Here is a 22,179-nt window from a genome sequence, read left to right on the forward strand (position 1 = left end):
GTTATGCCTTTTGGAAGCTGTTTCATATATGGTGATCATGGTTTGGCTTTTACCCAGAAAATTTAAATAAAAGAATCATGATTTGGCTTCATTACATGTTTGGGCTGTAAGTTGTGTCTAGTTCCCCCTGTTGGATGGGACTTATTCATTTTCATCAGGCATTACAAATTCGGGGAGGTTGGGTGGGAGGGATGCTGTAGTTCTTTTTCTACTTGCCGCTTTACATATTTTCCTTGTATTTTTACTCAGAATAAGCCTTCTAATTTGAGTTGGAATTAATGGAGCTAACTTGAAGTTTCTTAAGTTTCCTTCTGAAAATATTTGAAGTATACTGTTGTCACAGCTGAAATTTACTCAGCTCGCCTCAGTCTTTCTGAACTATATAGGGCTGGACACTGATCCTTTTTCTCCACTCTGCTAATCATTCTCTAGGTAATTAAAATTTTTGCTTTGCAGCCTATCGTCAATTTTATCATCTCATTTTCATTCTTACAGTGCACACCAAATATTCTGGTTTTATTCTTCTTACCTCTAATTTTTTTTTTATTCCAAGGTTGATCTCCTGAAGTACAACTTTGCTTTTCACTGATATTGTTTCATCCACCAAAACCACCACCAACAGATAGTATCCACCAAAGTATTTAATCTTGAATGTCTCTAGTCAACTGATAGATGACCATATGAGTAGGGCAAACAAAGGGCTTCTAGATTGTCAATATTGGTAATGTTGGATTTGGTTATTTGATGGGCTATGGAACATGAGTGCTACATCTTTTAAATTGGTTATCTTCTTGGATATCCATCCATGGTTATTTGTTACACATTTGCTGCCACTTTTGAGTTAGAGAGATCTTAATTTGTTGTATTCGTTGTTTCTAGGTAGATTTTAAACTAATTATCGTAATGGAAATGCATGTGTGACTTTAACTATAAGTTTGTTTGCTATCCTAATGAATATGTAAACGACTTGTTGCCTGTATCCAATACACTGTGATGTATAGTACTACTGTGTCATGTTTCCATGACTCTGGAGATCACATATGTCTAGCTGCAACATGTTTGTTGGTCTTTAATATCATTTATAGACTTCTATGTCTTAGACTTAGTTACATGACAGGTAAAACTCATGTAAGGAACCCAGTACCATCTCTCTTTTGTTCCTGTGGATTAGCTGGTACTTCTTTCTAGCAGTTGATTCAACATTTTCCGAAATCATTCAATAAAGGCTTTCTTCATGGTCTTGTGGCTTATGTTGTGGTTAGAAAGCTTTTCATTGTAGTGAAACTTTAATTCCATTACCCACAGGTGGTTGGAATAGGTTTTGCAAGTGTTTTTTGCCTCATTTTCTTAACACTCCCCCCCCCCCCCCTTCCCCGAGATGCAAGTAAAAAAGTGTTTTTCAGTCTTATTATTTCACTCGTTAGAAATGTAGGAAGTTGATATGAGAAAATGGTTATACACTATTTATTGATCTATCGGTTGGCTTTCAGGTTGTTATGATTTTGAATGTTAGTTGGATCATCCATGGGAATTTCTTTTTCTTTATCTCCCCCCCCCCCCTCCGCGCCCCCCGGTCCGCCAGGGATTTAAGGTTCATCAGGGCCACCTTATGCACAGCTGGACTACATCTTCAAGGGAGTTTTTATATAATGAATATAGGTAGGGCTTCACCTGTAGTTTGAGGGGAGATTCTAACTTTGATCTCCTACATGGAAGCGTTGGTCTTTTGTCAACTTAGCCACCTTTGAGGGAAATTCTTGTTGTTGGATTATAGGAAACTGCCAATCTATCTTCATTCTCCTTTGGGAGATTAGACGTTCTGAACTTGACACAGTAAAATGACTGAGTATGAAAAAAAGAAACAGATGGTACTAGAAAACTAGTTGACACTTATATGTGGAAAATTATGTCCAAGTTTTAGAATCATGCAAGTTTCAACTGCCATTCTATTCTATGGAGTTGCAATTTGCATTATTTGTAGGCTTTGTGAGGACGCATAAACTCCCTTTTTGGTAGGAGATGGTCTAGACAGTGGTGTGCTCATTGATAAAACTATTGCACCTAGGCCTGAAAGCCTAAGATTGTTTCTTTTTAAATTTCCTTTGAATGCCTCTCTAGTCTCTCCCTCTCTCTTTCTCACTCTCTAGCCTCGATCTGGTTGAGTAAAAACAACAGTTGCATAACACAAACACTGCTTGAATCAGTGTCGATCAAGTTTTTTTTTTTTTTTTGATGAAATAAAAATAGCATTAAGAAAGGTTAAAAGCAGTTACAAATATTAGGTACTGTTCTATTACAGTCATCCACCTGATTAGCTACTATATTAGCTTCAAAATATGATTGAAACACTGGGTTTGGGAATTTATCATAGTTCACATTTTATGCTATCTTAGCCAGTTCCATTAGCATACTTAATTCTCCTAAAGTTTATGTCTCTTTTGAGGGCCATGGTAATAGAGCTGTAACTTGTTCATTATTGGTCCAGATTTCTTGTACTTGTAACCTATTTCCTTTTGTCTTGTCCATCCTAGTTGTGGTCCCATTATTTTTTGGCCAGAAGTTGTAGCTCCATTAATATTGCCTTCAAGACGCCTTTTGTTCTTCCTTTATCAAAATTGACAAACTGTATATGTCCATCTATGCATATCCCCGTGTCGATCAAGGTTGATTGCCAAAGCTCCGAGGCATTCTGGCCTGAACAGGCAGAACCGTTTTCCAGTCGTTCATCTTCACAGCTTTTTAATGAAATTTGCCCTAGTATTGCAGAGAGAGAACCCATTTCTTTCTCAAGATGGAAGTTAGGAATAAGCTTAATATCATTTGATTGAATAATTACATTAGATCCCCGTGGCATGGGAAAACTACGATGTCAATTGATCATGTTTCGTGATTCTTTGAATTAGTAATCATTAATATATTTTAATTAATAATGGTTATATGATATAAGTTATCCCAGCAATGGGATGCTCAAGTGTTAGGCACTAAGTTGTACTCTTAAACATCCTCAAATATTTTTGCTTCCAAATACTTCAATAGAACTCATAATAGTAGAATAAAGTGGAACCTTACTCAACCAGAAGCTGCCTTCCAAGAAATAATGATGATATTTTCTTTTCTTCAATATAGAAAGGAAATAGATGGTTGAAAATATCGATTAAACACAATCCCCAAGCGAGGACTTCAACTCCTAACCCAAACCAACAATGTATCTCTGATATAAAATATGTTGCATCAAGACACATTACAATAATTCAAAGGCTAAGATGCCTTTGGCCTTCCTGATGATGAACCCACAAAATGTATTATCTGCAACATACATGGAACGACGAAATTATCTGTACCATACTTAGCAGAACGAAACGTGCATGTCTAAAATGATGCCATGGCGCTTCAGAAACTCTCCCAACACCTCCAACCCCAATGGAGGGCGTTCTCTCATTTTGCTTGTGCTGATCAAGCCAAAAACGCATTGAATTTTCTCTCATCAGTCCATTAGCACTGGAAATAGATATTACACAGCCTTCAATATTTACCTAATCCCTGCGAGTTAAAACTATGACGATGACTTGAGTATCTTCTTGTAATCATAGAAATTCCCATCGAATGGTTTGACGGTGCCTTGTGATACCACCCAGAGTTCGTCTACACTTCCAGATATAAGATGCTCATCATGACTCACCTGGAAGGATTTAATTATGATAACCGAAGTTAGGAAAATAGTAAACAGTGTGTCCACATCAAGTGAAGGAATAATTCTGAAAAGCAGAGCATCACTCGACGACGCTTCCAACTAGGGAAAAGAGTAAGGACATATTGTAATACCATGAGTACACCTCCTTGGAAAAGGACAAGACCTTGAATAAGTGCCTCTACAGCATCCAAATCCTGCACTCCGAATAATGAAAACCATTACACAAGTTTCCTGGCTAATAGCAATAATATCAGACAAAACTAACTTTTTCCAACCAGGAGGTAATTTCTATAGCTACCAATATATTATACAAACATGCAGAATGAGACCTTAAGGTCTCCACCCAACCTACAGGACCTAAATTAGAGTATCACCCAGTCCCAGAATTGCTAGAAATGGTAATCTAAGTTCTAACCATGATAATCAAAGAAACCATCATGATCCATACAAGTTTTTCTTAATGAACAACGTCATTTCCAACCAACTATATACATACAATCTGGGGAATGGATGCAAACCCTGAAAGCTTTAATCAGTTCTTTTTCAAAATAATTTCCAACATCCAAATCCAAGAAGCCACTATTTAAGATGCACCCAGCAATAAATGGCACGAACACACCTCTTAGCAATATATATTGATCATCATTTATCTCCAGTTCCCATGTATTCACTAATTTACACTAGGATTTATACTGCAGTTGTGGACTGGACACCCTTATCCCAAGTCCCGACAACTTGAGATTGGTTATTCTCTTCCTGTTCTTCCATTCCATTCTAAGATTCATGCCATTTATTGAATTGAAAATCTCTCTTATTCTCACTTTATCTTGGGTATTCTCTTAGCACAAAACAATTTTGCCCTTTGAACCCCTAATATACCAAATTGTTCTTCCTGATACAACCGTTGGTCCCTATTGCACTTGCACCTGTGAGCCAGTGAATGCTTCAAAACCCACTGTTCAGTTTGACCACTCATATTCAAATGGATCAAGCTTGTGTAACAGAACTGTTGATTCAGGGAGGCAACTTGCATCAGTCAACATTTAGAAAGTGATCATTGATTAATATGTGTTAGGCTTTGTTCTTACCAAGTCCCATGTGATCCATTCCCTACTTAAACAGAGATGCAATGAATTGCACAATATTATGATTGGACCTCAACTAGCTAGCACTGGACACAAAACATATGAGGAAAAAAGAAAAGAGAGGAAGAGAAAAAAAGAAGGGGGGGGGTTGGAAAGGAAGCAAGGTACATACAAGATGGTTCGATGGCTCATCAAGCAGAATAATATGTGGTTTTTTGAAGGTAATCTTGGCAAATGCAACTCTACTTTTCTGTCCACCTGAAAGACCAGATTTAAATTCACCAATAAAATACAGCTGGGCTGTTTAAAAGAACAATAGTATAGGTCAATGTTGACATAAAAACCGATATAATCTAACTAAATTCAAGTTCAGCAACATATCAAGTATACAACTAATGCAACTCCACTAAATTAAGTTAATAATTCATTCTCACTAAAAACAAAGCCTTGTCCCAACTAAATCGGGTCTGCTAACTTGATCCCTGCCTTTCAATCAGCTCTAATTGAGGCCATATTGGATACAAGGCCTAAGCCATGCATACTTTTTAATCAGAAATTGCACTTGAATTCCAGCAGTTTTCAGTAGTAATATAGCTTCACCATGGACCAATTAAAAAAGTCGTTCATTTTAAATTTTGAACTATCAAACTCTGCTCCCGTCAGGAATCCAGTGCTTCACCCAATTGCTATCTCCTCGTCCAGTTAAGTTAGCCAGTCTCATCTGAGGAACCATTATCTTTTTTAACTTTCAGCATCATAACATCAATGTCAGCTTGGAAAATCATCCACTTCCCAAAAGCACCACCATCATCAACAACAACAATAAGCCTTTCCAACTAAATGTGGTTGGCTTCATGGATCCTTACCTCCCAATCAACTCTATTTGAGGCCAAATTAGACACAGGGCCTAAGCCATGCATATCATTTCCATCAATTTTACCAGGAGAAACAATTGGCACTTAAGTTGATTTTTATTTCCTTGATGAGGGAACTAAATTCAAAACTGGGTTATAAAACTGCACTAGGAAAATCCTGAGGAATCCAAACAACAACCAAGGGCGTTCTGGTGAATAAACCACCATTTACAATTATGTTATGTGAGAAAAACCTAGATAACGGAATCAAGTGTCATTATGTAAAAGACAGATGATGGAAGTGTAACTGACACATAGACCATATGCTCTAAACACAAATGGATACTTGAGTTCCAAATCAAAATTGATTTCTTGTTAATTGGTTGGTCCAGTTCACCTGTCAAGTGCATAAGCAACAACTGGAGTCCCAGCAATACTCACCTGACAAAGTGTACATAGGTTGAAGAGCCAGATTGCCTGTAACACCAAAAGAACCCAGATGACCTCGGAGCTTCTGTTCAGGCACTCCCTGCAAGAAGCAAAATATTTTTGCTTATGATCTCATATAATAAAACAATTACTACTTTTATAGTCTTGATAAAAATAGGAGAATACTTGTCAAACTATTTTGAAAAAATTCATTAGAAGAACAAATAATTTGATATTTGGTAAGTCTCTTCTCAGAGTTTAGCAAAATATGCATGTAAGTGAGCAAAAAGTAGTCGAGTCTTCATATTTTGCAAAGGGTAACTGTTAAGCAATATAACACTGGACTAAGTGAACTAATCTGAACTAAGTAATAGAAATAACAGATTTTTCATTCTTCACTATGTTCATCAATGGGTACATGCAAGTATTCAAAGAGAAAACCAAGACTCCTAGTTAGACTCTCAAACTGAATTAATTCGTAACCAAACTCTATGTTCTATGTAAAAAACTAAAAATGCCATACCCAGTGCAATAGCTCCGACCAATGAGGGGTGTGGGGAGGATCATAATGTCAGCAGCCTTACTCATACTTCCACAGAGTTCCCATTTACAGACTAAACCTGCTACCACTTGGTCTCAGTGAAGCAACCTTGACGTTGCACCAAGGCCCACCCTCAAACTCCACATTCTGGGTATTTTCAAATAAAAATAAATAATACCCTTCCAACCCTTAAGTAGTTAGTAGACCAAATATCAGGTTGGACCATTTCCAACTAGGTTTGGGTTTCCAACTCACTCATGCAGGCCCAACCAGTCTAGCGCTACTGCATCACAGAGTCAGAATACAGAACCAAGTACATTCCATCATTCGCCCCATAAAAAATCCCTCGTGACTGGCATGAATCTCCTAATACTTCAACTCTCATGTACGAGTCAGTGTGGTCTATACAGAAAAAAGGCATGTGTGATGTCCACAGAAAGTAACTTAAACAGAAAATAAAAGCAGATCCATGTTAATCATAAGACCGATACAATTCTCAAATAAGAAATCTCAAAGGCATGATACCACTTAAAAAGCTAAGAACTCACTGGAAAGCAGCGCATCATATACAGAAGGGGGTTCGAAGATAAGTCTAGCCCATCAACATGGTGCTGGCTAAACACAGCAATACGAACCTGTAGAAAGCAGACCAAGTAAATAACCAGAAGCAAAGCCACAAAAGACTCCATCAAGCTCATCAATCTTCAGACTAATTTCAATACTTAAATTAGATCATTAGAATACCATGTTAATATCATATTCTGGAGATCTAACAGGAACAAGCCCTGATGGCTTCGTTTTTTATGAATAAACTTGAAATGATAGAGGCAAAGCTGATGAGAAGATATAACTAACATGCATGTATCAATATCCTCATTACATCTTTTAGCCACAACTCAGATACATAAGAAAATGCTTGCTAAATCCTTAACGGTAAGGAGCATGTCTAAAACAGTTCTAAAAAGCACACAAACAGGACTGGTCTTAGCTGAACAGCTTGAAATCTGAATCAAGGCCAAATTCCTCTTGCATTCCAAATTGTGTTCAAATAGAAAATTCCACAGGTTGTAAACAAAAGGTTCATTATTGTCCTTGAAACTAACATAGCATTTCTATTGCCAAGATAAAATGTAAGAGCCTGAATGAGACAAAAAAGATCAATACCTTAGCCGAACGGAAAACTGTACCAGAGACAGGTTGAAGCTCCCCCGAAATTAATTTAAGTATGGTTGATTTGCCAATGCCATTTGGGCCAACCACTGCGAGGCACAGATTGGGGAGAAGGACACCAGCATTAAGAATTTTACCAAACGGTAGAAAACAACAACAACAACAACAACAAGCCTCGTCCCAATTAAATGGGGTTGGCCACATTCTTGCCTCGCAATCAATTCTGTTTGAGGCCATGCTAGATACAAAGCCTAAATTATGCATATTGTTTCTCACCACTTCTCTTAAGGTTATCTTAGGTCTACCCCAAGTAGTTCCTTCAATTTGGATTATATCACTTCTCCATACAGGGGCATTTATAGGTCTCCGTTGAACATGGCCTTGCCACCGCAAACGACTTTCCCGAAGCTTATCACTTATGGAGCAACTCCCAAACCAACTCTAATATGATCATTCATTATTTTATCCTTCCTAGTTTCATGGATTCAACTTTATATGATAAACGGGAGAAAAGAACAATGGGGAGGTGGGAAATAGAGGATGGCACGACAAGATAACACCTTAGAATAGCCATAACAGCTGAGTAGCATCAGGATAAACTTGCACCAATATGAGTTTACCCACTGACCCAACACCCCTGGTTACCCAAGCCTCTACGCTCCCCTCCCTCCCCCCCACCCCACCCCACCACACCACCAAAAAAAAAAAGCCCAAAAAGAAAAGAATAATGAGGCACACATACAAACAAACACTCACACAAGAAGAAGGTAGATTGTAACAGGTCTGCAAATGATTGCTGTGCCTGAATCTGGATCAATTTAAACAAAATGGCCAAGTAAACTCAAGCTTGGATTGGGATAAGCAGAGCCTAAATAAAAAATCTTGGGAGTACACAATCTTGTCATTTGAGTATAGAAGCTTCAAGCTTCCCGTTTCCTAAAACTTGGCTGAGCAACTTTGTTTCACCAGTTGGCCTTTCAATTGGGAACTAAAACTTGACATTTGAGCAAGGAAGCCTAACCAAGATTTTCAGGACAGGATTGAATCAGATAGGAGTGGCTGGATCAGCTGATCCATATCGAGATCCACAGTCATGGATCCATCCATCCATCCACCCAGCCATACCAGCCAGGCAGCCACTACTATGGGTATTATTCAGTAATCAGGTTTGGATCTACAATCACTGATCCAGCTTCCAACCCAGGCTTCAAATCTTGGCTTACCTGTTTAACAAATTTCAGCCACAATCAAGCTGCCACAGGGCACAACTAGGTTTATCATACAACCAAGGATCTTGGTAAAGGCAATCAACCCAATATTGAAGCTAGCTAATATATTCATTACAACTTCACAAAAAACATAAAAAAAGACCAATATGCATCAAGAAGTGGGAAAATGTAAGTTAGTATTTTGTAGAGACAAGGATTTAAATTGTCTTCCACAATTTGCCATCACTTTTCAAGAGACAATAATCACAGCGTCAACAAACAAAAGCAATGAGATTGCAAGGTAGGTAATCCTTACTTGCAATGCGGCTGTCAAGATCTATACCAAAATTCAAGTTCTTAAATAATATGGGCCCCCCCGGATATCCAAATGAAGCATCACTGTGACCACAAGGAACATCAAGAATACCATTAACAAGAAGTAAAGATAAACGATATTCAAACAAAGGTGACAATCGAGGAAAGGGGGGAAATTTACCAAAAAGCAACCTAAAGAATTCACTGAATTAACAAGAACGCTATTCACAATACATGCTTGCAATAATTCTACACAGACAAATTGCCAAGACAAACCTGAAACTTATTATTGGAGGACCCGGTCTGTCATCGGGGGTTGGGAAGTCAAACTTATAGCTGCACACAATCAAAAACTTAATCAATTTTATACGCTAAGAATGCCAAAACACAGACTAAAAGAAACACTAAGCGCAAAATATAGATAATGCAAAAAATTTCTTGTGTCTAGTTTATGTGATTACTATTAGATAAAATAAAGACAGAAATTGAGTTTGTAACAATGTAAAAATGAATTAATCATAAATCACTGAGGGTAATGCATACTCAGGGTCATTGACCACTTCATCCACATTGGCCATTCGATCTAATGCCTGAAATTTCCACATAGCAAGTGAACAAAAATCTGTTAGGGCCTTTCAACCAGTACTGGGGGACGAAGGCAACAAAAAAGAACCAAAAGTAGTTGTGGACAAATTACCAGATGCAAAACCCCAAAGTCAACATTACTTATATATGTTTATACATATATATAAAAAGCATAGAAGAAAATTCGACCGAAATTGTCAAAATTTTGGTCAAAATGTCTGCATTTTTCAAAAACGAAATTCGAATTATTTCGGAAAAGTGTCAAATTTCGACCGAAACTTCGGAGATTTCAACCATTTTGGAGGTTTTGACTGAAATTTCGACCATTTTGAACATTTCAACATTCCAACTTGTTTTTCCTTAGTTTTTGTTGATTTCTATCCCATTTTCACATAATTTCCACAACTCCTTTGCCTTCAAACATCTCTTTTGCTCATATTTTTTGCCTCCAAACACCTCCTAAGCCACAACAGCTACAAAGGAAACTCTGGCAACAATAGAATGTGAAGCATAAGCCATACCCAACAGCTCCAAACTCCCCCTTTTTTTAATTTTTGTTTTGTTCATGACTTAAATGATCTTGTATTGCCTTGATTAATATATGTTTAGCCTAGGACTATGATCTATGATTGTGTTTTGTTACTTATCTTTTTATTATTTGCTACCACTTTTTCATTTTCTGATTTTAATAATTATTTTCCAAAATTATGTATTTTTATTTTATATATAAATGATATATAGGCTTCAACTTAATATATGTGAGACACCATCACTTGATCTAGTCGGTCATTTTATTTTGTTGACTTGTTGTATATATAACCATTCTACCAAACAATTAATGTATGTTGATGATTCTATGCATGTATGCAATACAATTTGCACTTGTCGGAACCAGTCATTTGTTAATATACTTGAATGATAAATTTTCAATGGTTTTTTTTTGGCAAAATATTAGTTCCATTGTGTTTATTATGCTTCAACTAGGTAGTATGCAAAAATCCAAATCATTTTGAATCCATATGAGGCCCGAAATTGAAGTTTTAATTTCCAGAAATAAGTGTCCAGTTTTGACCAAAATTTCAACCGAAACATCGAAATTTCGGCCTTTTGAAAAGTCGAAATTCCTGTTTCGGTCGAATTTTCTTCCTTAATAAAAGAACAAATATTATTTTGTCCAGCCCCAAACAATGATTTCTACTGAAAGTAATGGTTCCTCCCCCCCTTTTAGGTCCACCCACTGACAGAAAGAGGGGGGAGGGGTGTTTGTTGACCTTTGAAAATGGCAATTTTTTAAAAAATGACATTAATAGGCATTCTTCCTGCGGTGGAAACCCAGACCACATTTTCAACCCACTAGGTGAATTAAGGTTGAAATCTGAGTACTGCTTAAATCCCCAGATATCCCAAAATGACTAAAAAAACTGGAAAATGAAATGAAATTTACAAGATATGATCAAAGTGAATTGCAGTTTTTATGAATTAACATTCGTACTATGTCTCCCCATTGCACCATATTAAGCTAGCTCATCTCCAATCAGTGTTGGTCAAAGAAATTCTGAACAATTACTAAGAATTCAAAGACAGCCGATAAGCACCTTGATTCTTGACTGAACAAGAGAAGCCCGTTTTGCATTATACCGGAACTTATCAATGAAAGCCTGCAGCATTGGGAAGGAGGGGGGGGGGGGGGAGGAGGAGCTTATCAGTCACCCTTCATTTCATGGTATAGCTAAAGCTGCCATCAAGAGGAAAAGAAATGCCATGCCACATTCACAAAGTCAGCAAAAAACAAAACCTGCATATGGGCTTTAGATCGTTCACTTGATTCAAAAGCCTTCTGCTGGTTCTTGACCTGTTCTTCCTTTGTTCTCTCAAATGTGTCATAGTCTCCTTTATACGTAGTCAGTTTTTGTCCGTGTAAATGGATAATATCAGTAACGACCTGGTATTACAGTTAATTAGCAAGAAATTAATCAACAAAATAATATGACAAAAATTCAAAAGTGTTCAGTTTCAAAATATAAAAACAACAATGTATAGCAAAATAGAGAGCATTACCGTGTTCAAAAACTCTCTAGCATGGGAAACAACTATAAATGTCTTTGGCCATTTGACAAGGTAGTTTTCCAGCCACAGAACAGCATGAAGATCCAGGTGGTTCTATAAAGAAGCAATACAATTTTGTCAAATTTGGCCAGACAATAGAATTAAAGATACCCCAAAGGAGGTTTCGTCGAATTTACAGTGGGCTCATCAAGTAGCAGTAAATCAGGCTCTATAAACAGAGCACGAGCCAGAGCAATTCGCATCCTCCATCCTCCAGAAAAGGTCTTCGTTGGCTTCCGCTGCATTTCTGGAGTGAAACTAAGGCCCTGCAACAATTTTAAAGAACTAAAGCTCAAAGAATAGTTCTGCTGTCTTCTGTAACATTCCAAAATAGATGAATGAAGACAATTTTCTTACACAGAATGCTTCATATATTTCCTGCTAGTGGTTTGCTTTTACTTATTTTCCCTTTCCTTCCTAATATTTCTTCAAGACATGGAACGAACGCCTAAGAGGCTAAGAGTTTAGAAATACAGGCATTTGTTGGCATCTTTCTTGATATTGTAACCCTCAACAACTCAAACACCCAATGGCAATTATGATATAAATGAACTTGAAGCATTCACAATTTGGTCCAACTACAAGCAACTTATCAACTATTTTTTTTTGGGAAAATATTATATAGTAAGATTATTTCAATAATAGCAAATTACCATCTATTCGTGAGATTAAACTATGGTAGAATGTTACAAAATTGAAAATTATTTTGAGTATGTTGCCAACCTAACCAAAACTGAAGTATAGTTAACCAGTTATTTTATGATAAAAAGAACTCTCACTCACAAACCCATCCCATCCAATTTACCCAAGAAGTTACGTTCCAAAAATCTGTTCAAATTCTGCAAGTAAATCCTAAAAGTTAGACATAATTGCAGTGTAACAAACCCTTGAATACAAAGAAAACAATTATGGGGGGAAAAAAAGCAAACTGACCGCAAGAATGGACGCAGCACGTGACTCAGCTGAATATGCATCAATGAACTCAAGCCTTTTATATATCTGCTCAAGCCTCTGTGAGATAGAGTCCTTCTCAGTTTCCACGTTAAGCTTCACATTTACCTGTTCCGTTGTGGCCTCTAATTCCATTTCACTCTTTAAAAAATAAAAAAATAAAAAATTCAGCAACTTCAAGAAAGCATTAAAAGTTTAGCAAGACCAACCACAGTAAGAACAGGGGTAAATGAAAAACCATAGCATGCAACAAACATCATTATCATTTGTTAAATCCAGAATACAATTGAACCTGTTGAGCAAGTAGGCGAGCTTCTTCTTCCAACAGCTGAGTTCTTTCAACATCAGAGTTAAGAACGCATTGTACAGCAGATGTATTATCACCCACCACTTCCTGCTCTACATGTAATATCTGGCAATTCTTAGGAATCCCAGGAATCGCATGCATGGCCATGTACCTGAGGAAGGTTGTTTTCCCAGTACCATTCCTCCCAACGAGACCTGCACAAGATACAGTCTAGTATAATGCATCAGTTGTCACGGTGTCACCTGAGAACCATTGCCTCAAAATGGAGAAACCGTTGAACTGTCAACTTAGAAAATGACTCAAATGAGTATCAAACAGAACCACTAAATTGAATGAGATCTGAAGGAAGGTAAGGAACCACAATCCATGTCCTTGATCACACAAAAAGTAAAGGATAAGGAATAATACAGTATGCAAAACACATAAAAGAATAAAAAACAGAGAACACACTCTACATCCTGGTGTTAGACAAGTGTTGTAGAAGTTCGAAAAATCAAAACTTGAAATATATTTCTCCTACTGAGAAAACTAAGCCTAAGGTTCAATACCTCAACAATGTCTCAAGCACCAAGCTTCTTGGAACACACGTTGGGTTCAAAAGCATTTAAGTCACTAAATGCACACCTAAATGAATAACAACTCAATTAAACAGCATGCTGATTTCATAAGTAATTCAGGACTCTTATCAGAACGAACACGTAAAAGCAGGGACAGAATAGTAATTTACTCAAAGGAAAAGGACAGTGAGCATTCAAAATGAGGGTTGAGATACAACTTCAGAGGAGATGGGCAATCTACCAAATACAAGAAGAGTTTAATGGTACATAGAAGAAGAGACCCCCATCCACGATTAGAACAAACAGCATAAATTCTGCTAATTTCAATCAAGAGAACCCAACATCCAAACCACCTGAAGTTTTGGGAGAAGATATAGCTAAGTCAAGATTCTCTCAACCAAATCAACAGAATCCAGTCAGAAGTCTGGGAACTAATAAGAAAGTCCTAAAATTTTGATGGAAAACCAGTTCTAAACTCAATTTTGTAACTCTCAAGTCAAACCAGAATTAGTGTTCGAGTGTGACAGAAGAAAGTCACATTTAAGTCATTGATTCTAGTCCCCAAGTTTGAAGGTGAAATACCTAGGGATGAGGGAGGAAAATCCGGGTATATTGGGGCTGTAACTACCGCTAGAACAGGTATACCAGCAAACGACAACAAAATAGGAAATAAAGAAGAAAAACAAGGAGGAAGGAAGAGGGAGGGAAAGGGTAGAAGAATGAGAAAGAAGGGTCAACGGTCAACCTTGAGCAAAAACTCATGTCTGGATCGAGCTAGGAGGGAAGAGAAGAAGAATGGAAAAAATAAAAAGGATAAGCCAGGTGACTTTTTCCTTGTTGGGTAACCTGATCAGAATGCAGGGACGAGAGGAAAGACCACACAACCACAAGCCATGAAGGCAAACTCAAGGAAACTCAAACTTTCTACTTCAATGCTAAAACACAAAGGCGGTTCTTATCCAGAAACTAATTGCTTAAAACGCACCAAAGGGGGGGGGGCAAATCCCTACCTCAAAAAAAAAAAAAGTCCCCCACATAGTTAACCTCTATGGTGTAACTAAACTAAACAAAGATTAGTATTAACTCAAATCAATGCCTAATATTGACAAGAACAAATTAAGATTCGGACCAATTATTGATTCGAGCAAGTCCACAGAAGCAATCATGCATCAACCAGGGTCTGTTTGACCCCTGAAGGAACCAACAAGATGGTCCAATATAGGATTGAACTTGTTTTCATGGAAAAGGAATATCTGCATATAGGTACACACACAACTAAACGAGGACGGGGAATGATAGAAATGTTTACTCGTAAAATGTCATGGTGGAAACATCTAGGACTGCAACAGTAAACCTTCTTGTTTTTTATTCTTTTCTCCATCGTAGGCCACAAAATGCACACCATAATTCATCGAAAAAAAGCATGCTCACCATAGTGCCGTCCAAAAGAAAGTGTTACTGAACCATCTACAATGAGTTCACGACCACCAATAGATACACTGAAGTTCTCCATATGTATATCCTTGACTGTTGGTCCTTCCCCGCCCATGTCATGATTTACACATACAACAGGCATCCCAGCTCTAGCAGCTTCCATCTCTGCTAAATGCATTTCATATTGTACCTACATAATATATGATGTCAAAGAGTAAAATGAGTATGGAATACATTAGCTGAGAATTTAAGCACAATACTAAGAAAAAGAAAACAACACACCTACTACTGCTCCAAACAAGAATGTGATATGATTCAAAACTGAGCACAATATGACCAAAATTACCAGAATGGCCCAACCTTTAATTATAACAAAATGATATCTTTGTAATTTTTATGAAACATTTATTGACTTCCAAACCACTTTCTGTTGCTCATTTAGAAATAAAAATCGGCCAATAGATTTGTGGATAGCATGAGTAACCTCCTGTGGGTATCCAAGTCAACCATGCAGCAGGTATAAACATTAAGAGTAAGCATAAATACTTTCCTGACATCAAGTTTTGTTAAATGTAAATGTCTCAGACTATATTGGGTAATAAAACCCAGTAAAAAATGAGAGCTAATTGAAGGGTTGGAATCAATGAAGACACAAAATGAACGAAAACTGAACTATGGAATATGTCAGCATTTTGTTATGTTCTCACCTCTCTCTGCCGCTCCTCCTTCCTTTTTCTTCTTTCAAGCTTTGCTTTGTCTCGCTCAGTCAGCAGAGGGCCATCAAACACCTCAGGTTGTTTCTTGGGAGCTTCTTCTTCATCCATTCCATCAAACATCCGCAAGGGCGTTGCAAGGCTTCGAACAGTAGGTTTAGCTTTAACCAATCCATGCTTTCCAAATTTATCAGAGAGAGTGCCACAAATCTATATTACCATGACAATTGATCTTAGTAACCAAAATACACCCCAGGATTTCGAATAACCCAAAATTCTTTCAATATTTAACATTATACATTACTAGTTATGACATCACCTTTGTATCACAATTTCAAGGACACACTGACTGAAGATAAATCACTATCTAGCTACTCAGACAGAAGAGAAATAAGCAGGTTAGCAATATCAGCTAGGGAATTGTTCTGGCGGGCAATCAAATTCTATGATGCTAATGCTAACCAGTATTTGTGTTGGACATTACAGGATACTCTACGCACCATTAAAAAACAAACACAGAACTGCGGAACATTTGGAAATTGCACATTTACAGAATAAACGAAAACGAGAAATTGTAAAACCCCATTACAAACAGACCGAGAAGGATAGAAATGCAACAATATGAAGCAAAGAGAAGAATTGTCCTCACCGCGCGACTTTCCTCACAGTTGCTAACGCAGCCGGAATCAACAAGAAGCTCCCCGATAGCATCGAAAGCGCCCTCTCCTTCGATTCCAAAATCGAAATCCTCGTCAGCGAGAACATTGATGATGTAATCGATGATAGGCGTATCGACATCCAGAGCTCTTCGACCCAATACTTCGTGAACGACAGATCCCACTACTTCGACCATCTTGACGACCAAGGTCTAGACAGAAGATTTGCAGCATAAAAAATTACTTACTGGATTTCAAAAAAACTATTAGAGATCAAAAAACAAAAACTATCAGACACTTCAACAATTTAGGGCAAAATGTTCTCTACTGTTCGCGGGAAAATTCTAAGCCCTCCACGTCACAAACAGTGCCGCGGCTGCGCCTCTCCGCCGACCTAATCGCGATTTTATATAGGCTTCGCCGACGACGATGAAGTGTTTGGATACCATTGTTATCGTCTATAAAACATTGATTACGCACATGGAATACAGACCACTATCAGCTCATTCCATTTCCTTGTGGGTATGTGACAAATGTTTCAGCATCACATCAATTTTGATAGAAATTCATTTACAGATCACATTAATTAACTGAATGATATAACCTGTAAATAGATTTCCAACATTTGATGTGATGCTGGGACACTTGTCACATATCTGCAAGGTAATGGATTGTGGACTTGATAAATTTCCTATAGGATAAACCCCGAGGGGTGGCTCAGTTGGCAAACCCAACGCTTCTACATAGGAGGCCAGAGTTCAAATCTCCTCCTATATTAATTATATAAAAAGTGCCTTGAGGATGTAATCATGGTGTGCGCAAGTTGTCCAGGATAAACTTCAAAACAAAAAAAATCCCATAGGATACGAATTGTGTCACGGAAGAACAATGTGCTCGGGACGAGGCCCACATGGAATACACTGAATATTTTATTTTTTCACTATTTATAAGTAAGCCCTACCATTACCGTTGTGTGGTTCAAAAGTGTAAGGGGAGCACTTTGCTCTCTTCTGACGACAAGTGATTAAGATTCGGATATTGCTAGACTAGTGCCACTTACATGGAGATGCTTGTGGTATCTGGTATTAAATGGTTGTTATGTGAATTTCATTAAATCTCAAGTGCCCAAAACACTGAGTTTGTGCACCTATAACCAACTTAATTCAAACGAATAAAACCATGCTTTGAGCAACTGAAATTCATTGAAATTTGCGAGATGGCCATCTAACGCTAATCACCACATACATCACCACTTGAAGGGAGAACAATGTTTTTTTTCTCACGATAGGGGGTGAGGTCCACATGGAAGTATGGAACACATTTAATATTTTAATTTTTCACTATTTACAAAGAAGCCCTACAATTACCACTGTGTGGTTCAAAAGTGTCTAGGGGAGCACTTTGCTCTCCTCTTAACGGGCAAACGAAATGGTCGCTATATGAATTTCATTAAATCAATTTCAGATGCCCAAAACACTTTGAGTAGAGACACCAATAACCAACTTAATTGAAAGAAAAATTATTCTTGAAAACAAATCATGTTTGAGCAATTGGAATTCAGTGAAATTCATTTGAGGACCATTAATCTGATCATCACATACACCACCACGTCAGCGGCAATAACCAATAACCAAACAAAATCTGCTGAAGTGTCATATGGTAACGTGGCAAATCCTTGTAAGGTTGGCGCCGCCCACCAAATGGGGCGCATTAGGAAAATTTCCTTGGAAATTCCCAAATTCCAAGCTTAACAACCAATGCTAAACCGGTTTTCCTACTTTATTAGCTCGTTTCTATTTGACATCGTGATTTCTGGTGTTTTGGGGGTGAAGTATGGTACAATTCGAACTTTATAAGTTCCCTTTGATTCTTCAGATTGATCAGAGAGAGAAAGGGGAACACAATCGAAAGAGATTCAAAGTGAAAAGCAAAATGCTGGATCGGAAGAAAGGCATCTCCTTCGAGTGTCCTCCACTACTTCTTCACCAATGGCCATCATCAAGCCACTCACCAATCTCTACTCGCCGCAAGAGCTATGGAGAAAACGGTCGCAACAACTGCTTCAGCCGTCAGCGGTCTCTTCTTCTTCCTCACCATCGGTCTCTTCAACGGTAGGTTACCACTTCATTCCCTTCTCTGTTAAGCAAATGACGAATAACTAACAGAGATGAACCTGGTTTAGCTCAATTTCATTGTCTGTTTCCCGTAACTGTTTGTGCTCAGGAGGAGTAGAAGGAAACATCGGCGTCGACTATGGAACAGTTGCAAACAATCTTCCAGCACCGTCAGAGGTTGCGAGATTCATCGTTCAAGACACTCTGATCAACAAAGTGAGACTCTTCGATGCCAATCCAGCGATATTGCAAGCCTTCGCTCATACCGGCGTAGATATCACTGTCACGGTTCCTAACGAACAGATTCCTGACCTAACCAAGCTCGTCTCAGCTCGGCAATGGCTGAAAACGAACGTTCTTCCTTACATTCCGGCGTCCAACATAGTTCGCATTCTCGTCGGCAACGAAATCCTATCGACGGCGAATAAAGTATTCATCGGGAATCTCTTGCCGTCGATGCAGAATCTACACGCAGCTCTTGTGGAGGAAGCTCTCAACCATCGGATCAAGGTGTCGACCCCACACTCCCTAGGAATCCTATCAACATCAAGCCCTCCATCAACAGGGAAATTCCGGAAAGGGTACGACAACGTTGTACTGAAACCAATGCTGAGCTTCTTAAACGCTACTGGTGCGCCTTTCATGGTAAATCCTTATCCCTTCTTCGGCTGCTCCGCGAAGACGCTTGACTACGCCTTGTTTCGGCCAAATGATGGAGTGTTTGATGGTAACACCAAGCTTACGTACACAAACATGTTAGATGCACAATTAGATGCTATTTTCTCGGCGATGAAGCTCCTTGGGTTTGGAGACGTTGAGATTGTGATAGCCGAAACAGGATGGCCGTCGATTGGGGATCCAGCGCAGATTGGTGTAGACCCACAAAGCGCAGCGGAGTATAACGGGAAGCTGATCCGGCACGTGAACTCTGGTATCGGAACGCCTTTGATGCCAAACCGGACGTTTGAGACATACATCTTTGGTCTCTTCAATGAAAATCTGAAACCTGGACCCACAAGTGAGAGGAATTTTGGTCTCTTCCGTCCAGATATGACACCTGTCTATGACGCTGGGATCCTAAGACATAAGGTACGATTGCAAATTTTTTTTTTACTGGTGCTTTATTAATACTGGAAATGAAATGTTACAGGGTGGAACCCATGACCCCTCAGGCCTCAACTGAGAAGTATGGATTTTACCACTCAACTAACCCTATATTGGCAATGGCAATTCCATTTTAGTTAATAGTGAATTTATTTAGATCAATTCTTGAAAAGCCGGTTTAGACTCAAATTTGGGTCAAATTAGATCATTTTTCCAATTTTAAGCTCAGCCCATTAGATCTAGGTATCCTGGTGGTAAAGATCTATATTTTACAAACCCCTGTACATGTTATAGGGGGGAACCTCACCCCACAATTGGAGAAGTAGGATTTGCCCTAATAACCCTTGGCAATGGCAATTCCATTTTAGTTAATAGTGAATTTATTTAGATCAATTCTGAAAAGCCGGTTAGACCAAATTTGGGCAAATTAGACCATTCTCCAATTTAAGCGCCCAAGCGGCCGGGGAAAAGGATTTCCTACCCCCAATGGAGAAGATCTTGATGCGCTTTTATTTATTTTTTAAGAATTCAGAGATAAGAGATAGATGAGCTCAAACCTTTATATTGACAAGTAGAGGATCCCAACTCGGCCTATTGTTTTCTTGAATCTAGATTCTTTGCCCGTCATCTCTGAGAACTGACTAAAATAAACTAGTTGTGAGACCTTAGTGGTCTAAGTGAACCACATTTTTATTGTGTGATAGAAAGACATACATTTCCTCAAAGGAGATTATATATATAACTAGTTGTGAAACTTTAACCCAAGACCTCCTCTAAGGAAATTGGACATTTAACCGCTTTAGTAACCCATCATTGGATCAGGGAAAGACATACATTTCCTCTAAAGAGATAGTGATCCACACTCTCATCTACTAAAATTATGATGTGCTATTGTCTTTGATTAATTTGCGTATTTGGCTTATTAGCAGAATTCGGCATCAATTCCTATAAATCCACCCCCAGTGGTAACTCCCGTGAGCCCAATGCCATCTACAGGAAAGCAATGGTGCGTACCAAAATCTGGTGTTGACCCAACTGTTCTTCAGAATAATATTGACTACGTTTGTGGGTTGGGCATTGATTGCCGGCCCATACAAGCTGGAGGTGCCTGTTTCTTGCCCAACACAGTCAGTGCCCATGCTGCTTTTGCCATGAATGCCTATTTCCAAGCTATGGGTCGGTATGCTTATGATTGTGATTTTGCACATACTGGAGCCATCACTGAAGATGATCCCAGTAAGAATCCTACTTCTTATCTGGAGTTTGCCCTTCTTCATCTTCTCTCTTTTCCCTCTTACAAAATTATTTTTGCAGGTTACGATGGCTGCAACTATTGATCATGATGCTTTTCAGAATGCAAATTATTAGATCAGGGAAATCTTTTGGATTTGTAGTTACCCAATTAGTTCATTACTGTGATGAAAAGGAAATAGTATAACATTTTCTCTGTAGCGCCCAAAAAACAAGGGCAAAATCCATTGAGATTATTCTAGGTTATTTATAATTCATGAGTTTAAAGCCATTTGGCTTTCTTATTCATTGTGGGTGTTCGGTAGTTTTAAAGAATGAAATAATATAATCCATTTGATTAAAAATAAGATTCTGCACCTATTCTTGTAACTTCTTTTTCTTTGGTGTAAGTTCCTATTCTGGAAATGCTTCTCCTTAGAGCCCTCAATCACCACACTTTTCATATTACAGTGGAAAGTGGTAATCAAACCTTGTGTCTTCTCTCACCCTCTTGTCAGCTCACCCCAGTTAAAAGGTATATCATTTAGTCACTCATATTCTTCACTTGACTAATTCCTTCACTAAATACTCATTCTCTCATGTGCATAGAGAAGTCAATCTTGCGGAGGACATATTTGCCAAAACAACAGCAAAGACTGATGACTAGTTTGTTTATCACCACTCCCTACCCCTTTCTCATCTTGAATTTTATTTTTCGACTCTCTTTGTTGTAAATTTCCTCCTGACTTTGTCTTATATTAATATTATATATATATGCTTTAAAAAAATATCTATAGGAGCATTTGCCAGCTCTAATTTTATATTTGACAATAATTCATTTGATTTCACAAATATTTAAAAAGTCCAAAAGTTTTCTTATCATGAGCCAACAATATTCCTTAGACGAAAATAGATAGATAAAATATACTTTTGATGAAATTAGTCCCATTGCAACCTAAGGCAAAGTGTCTAATTATAGAATGAGAATGAAATACAAAGGTAGAAGTGTTGGAAAACACATATTTATATGTTTATATGCCAATGATACATTGGCTCCGAGCATTTGGTATTTGAAGCTTTACCATCTTGAGAGTTCAGACTGGCTGATCAATGGTAAAAGTGGCACATC

General features: G+C 38.1%; 2 protein-coding genes across 5 annotated transcripts; one reads left to right on the forward strand and one right to left on the reverse strand.

Moving 5' to 3' along the window:
- Window positions 1–2,947: 2,947 nt before the first annotated feature.
- Window positions 2,948–17,036, reverse strand: ABCF3 (general control non-repressible 3). 3 transcript variants are annotated; one of them, XM_089157996.1, is made up of 19 exons: window positions 16,931–17,036; window positions 16,596–16,814; window positions 15,941–16,156; window positions 15,231–15,423; window positions 13,228–13,436; window positions 12,918–13,076; window positions 12,122–12,250; window positions 11,937–12,038; window positions 11,674–11,820; window positions 11,474–11,536; window positions 9,837–9,883; window positions 9,570–9,629; window positions 9,295–9,377; window positions 7,765–7,859; window positions 7,149–7,235; window positions 6,072–6,159; window positions 4,949–5,034; window positions 3,823–3,885; window positions 2,948–3,679 (listed from the first exon to the last, which is right to left on the reverse strand). In XM_089157996.1, the coding sequence occupies exons 2-19, from the start codon at window positions 16,797–16,799 to the stop codon at window positions 3,554–3,556; spliced, it is 2,157 nt and encodes a 718-aa protein (XP_089014122.1). In that variant the 5' UTR covers window positions 16,800–16,814; window positions 16,931–17,036; the 3' UTR covers window positions 2,948–3,553. The 3 variants fall into 3 exon arrangements, with proteins under 3 accessions (XP_089014122.1, XP_089014123.1, XP_089014120.1); XM_089157997.1 differs by having other exon boundaries at window positions 2,948–3,449; window positions 3,534–3,679; window positions 16,596–17,031; XM_089157994.1 differs by having other exon boundaries at window positions 16,596–17,030.
- A 1,514-nt stretch (window positions 17,037–18,550) lies between these two features.
- On the forward strand, window positions 18,551–21,366 carry LOC149014062 (O-Glycosyl hydrolases family 17 protein). 2 transcript variants are annotated; one of them, XM_089157999.1, is made up of 4 exons: window positions 18,551–18,713; window positions 18,826–19,805; window positions 20,750–21,056; window positions 21,135–21,366. In XM_089157999.1, the coding sequence occupies exons 1-4, from the start codon at window positions 18,638–18,640 to the stop codon at window positions 21,155–21,157; spliced, it is 1,386 nt and encodes a 461-aa protein (XP_089014125.1). In that variant the 5' UTR covers window positions 18,551–18,637; the 3' UTR covers window positions 21,158–21,366. The 2 variants fall into 2 exon arrangements, with proteins under 2 accessions (XP_089014125.1, XP_089014124.1); XM_089157998.1 differs by having other exon boundaries at window positions 20,750–21,366.
- Window positions 21,367–22,179: the final 813 nt, after the last annotated feature.

Source organism: Hakea prostrata, chromosome 6, assembly GCF_041222555.1.
Source record: "Hakea prostrata isolate BN-2017 chromosome 6, UWA_Hpros_2, whole genome shotgun sequence".
Classification (NCBI taxonomy): Eukaryota; Viridiplantae; Streptophyta; class Magnoliopsida; order Proteales; family Proteaceae; genus Hakea; species Hakea prostrata.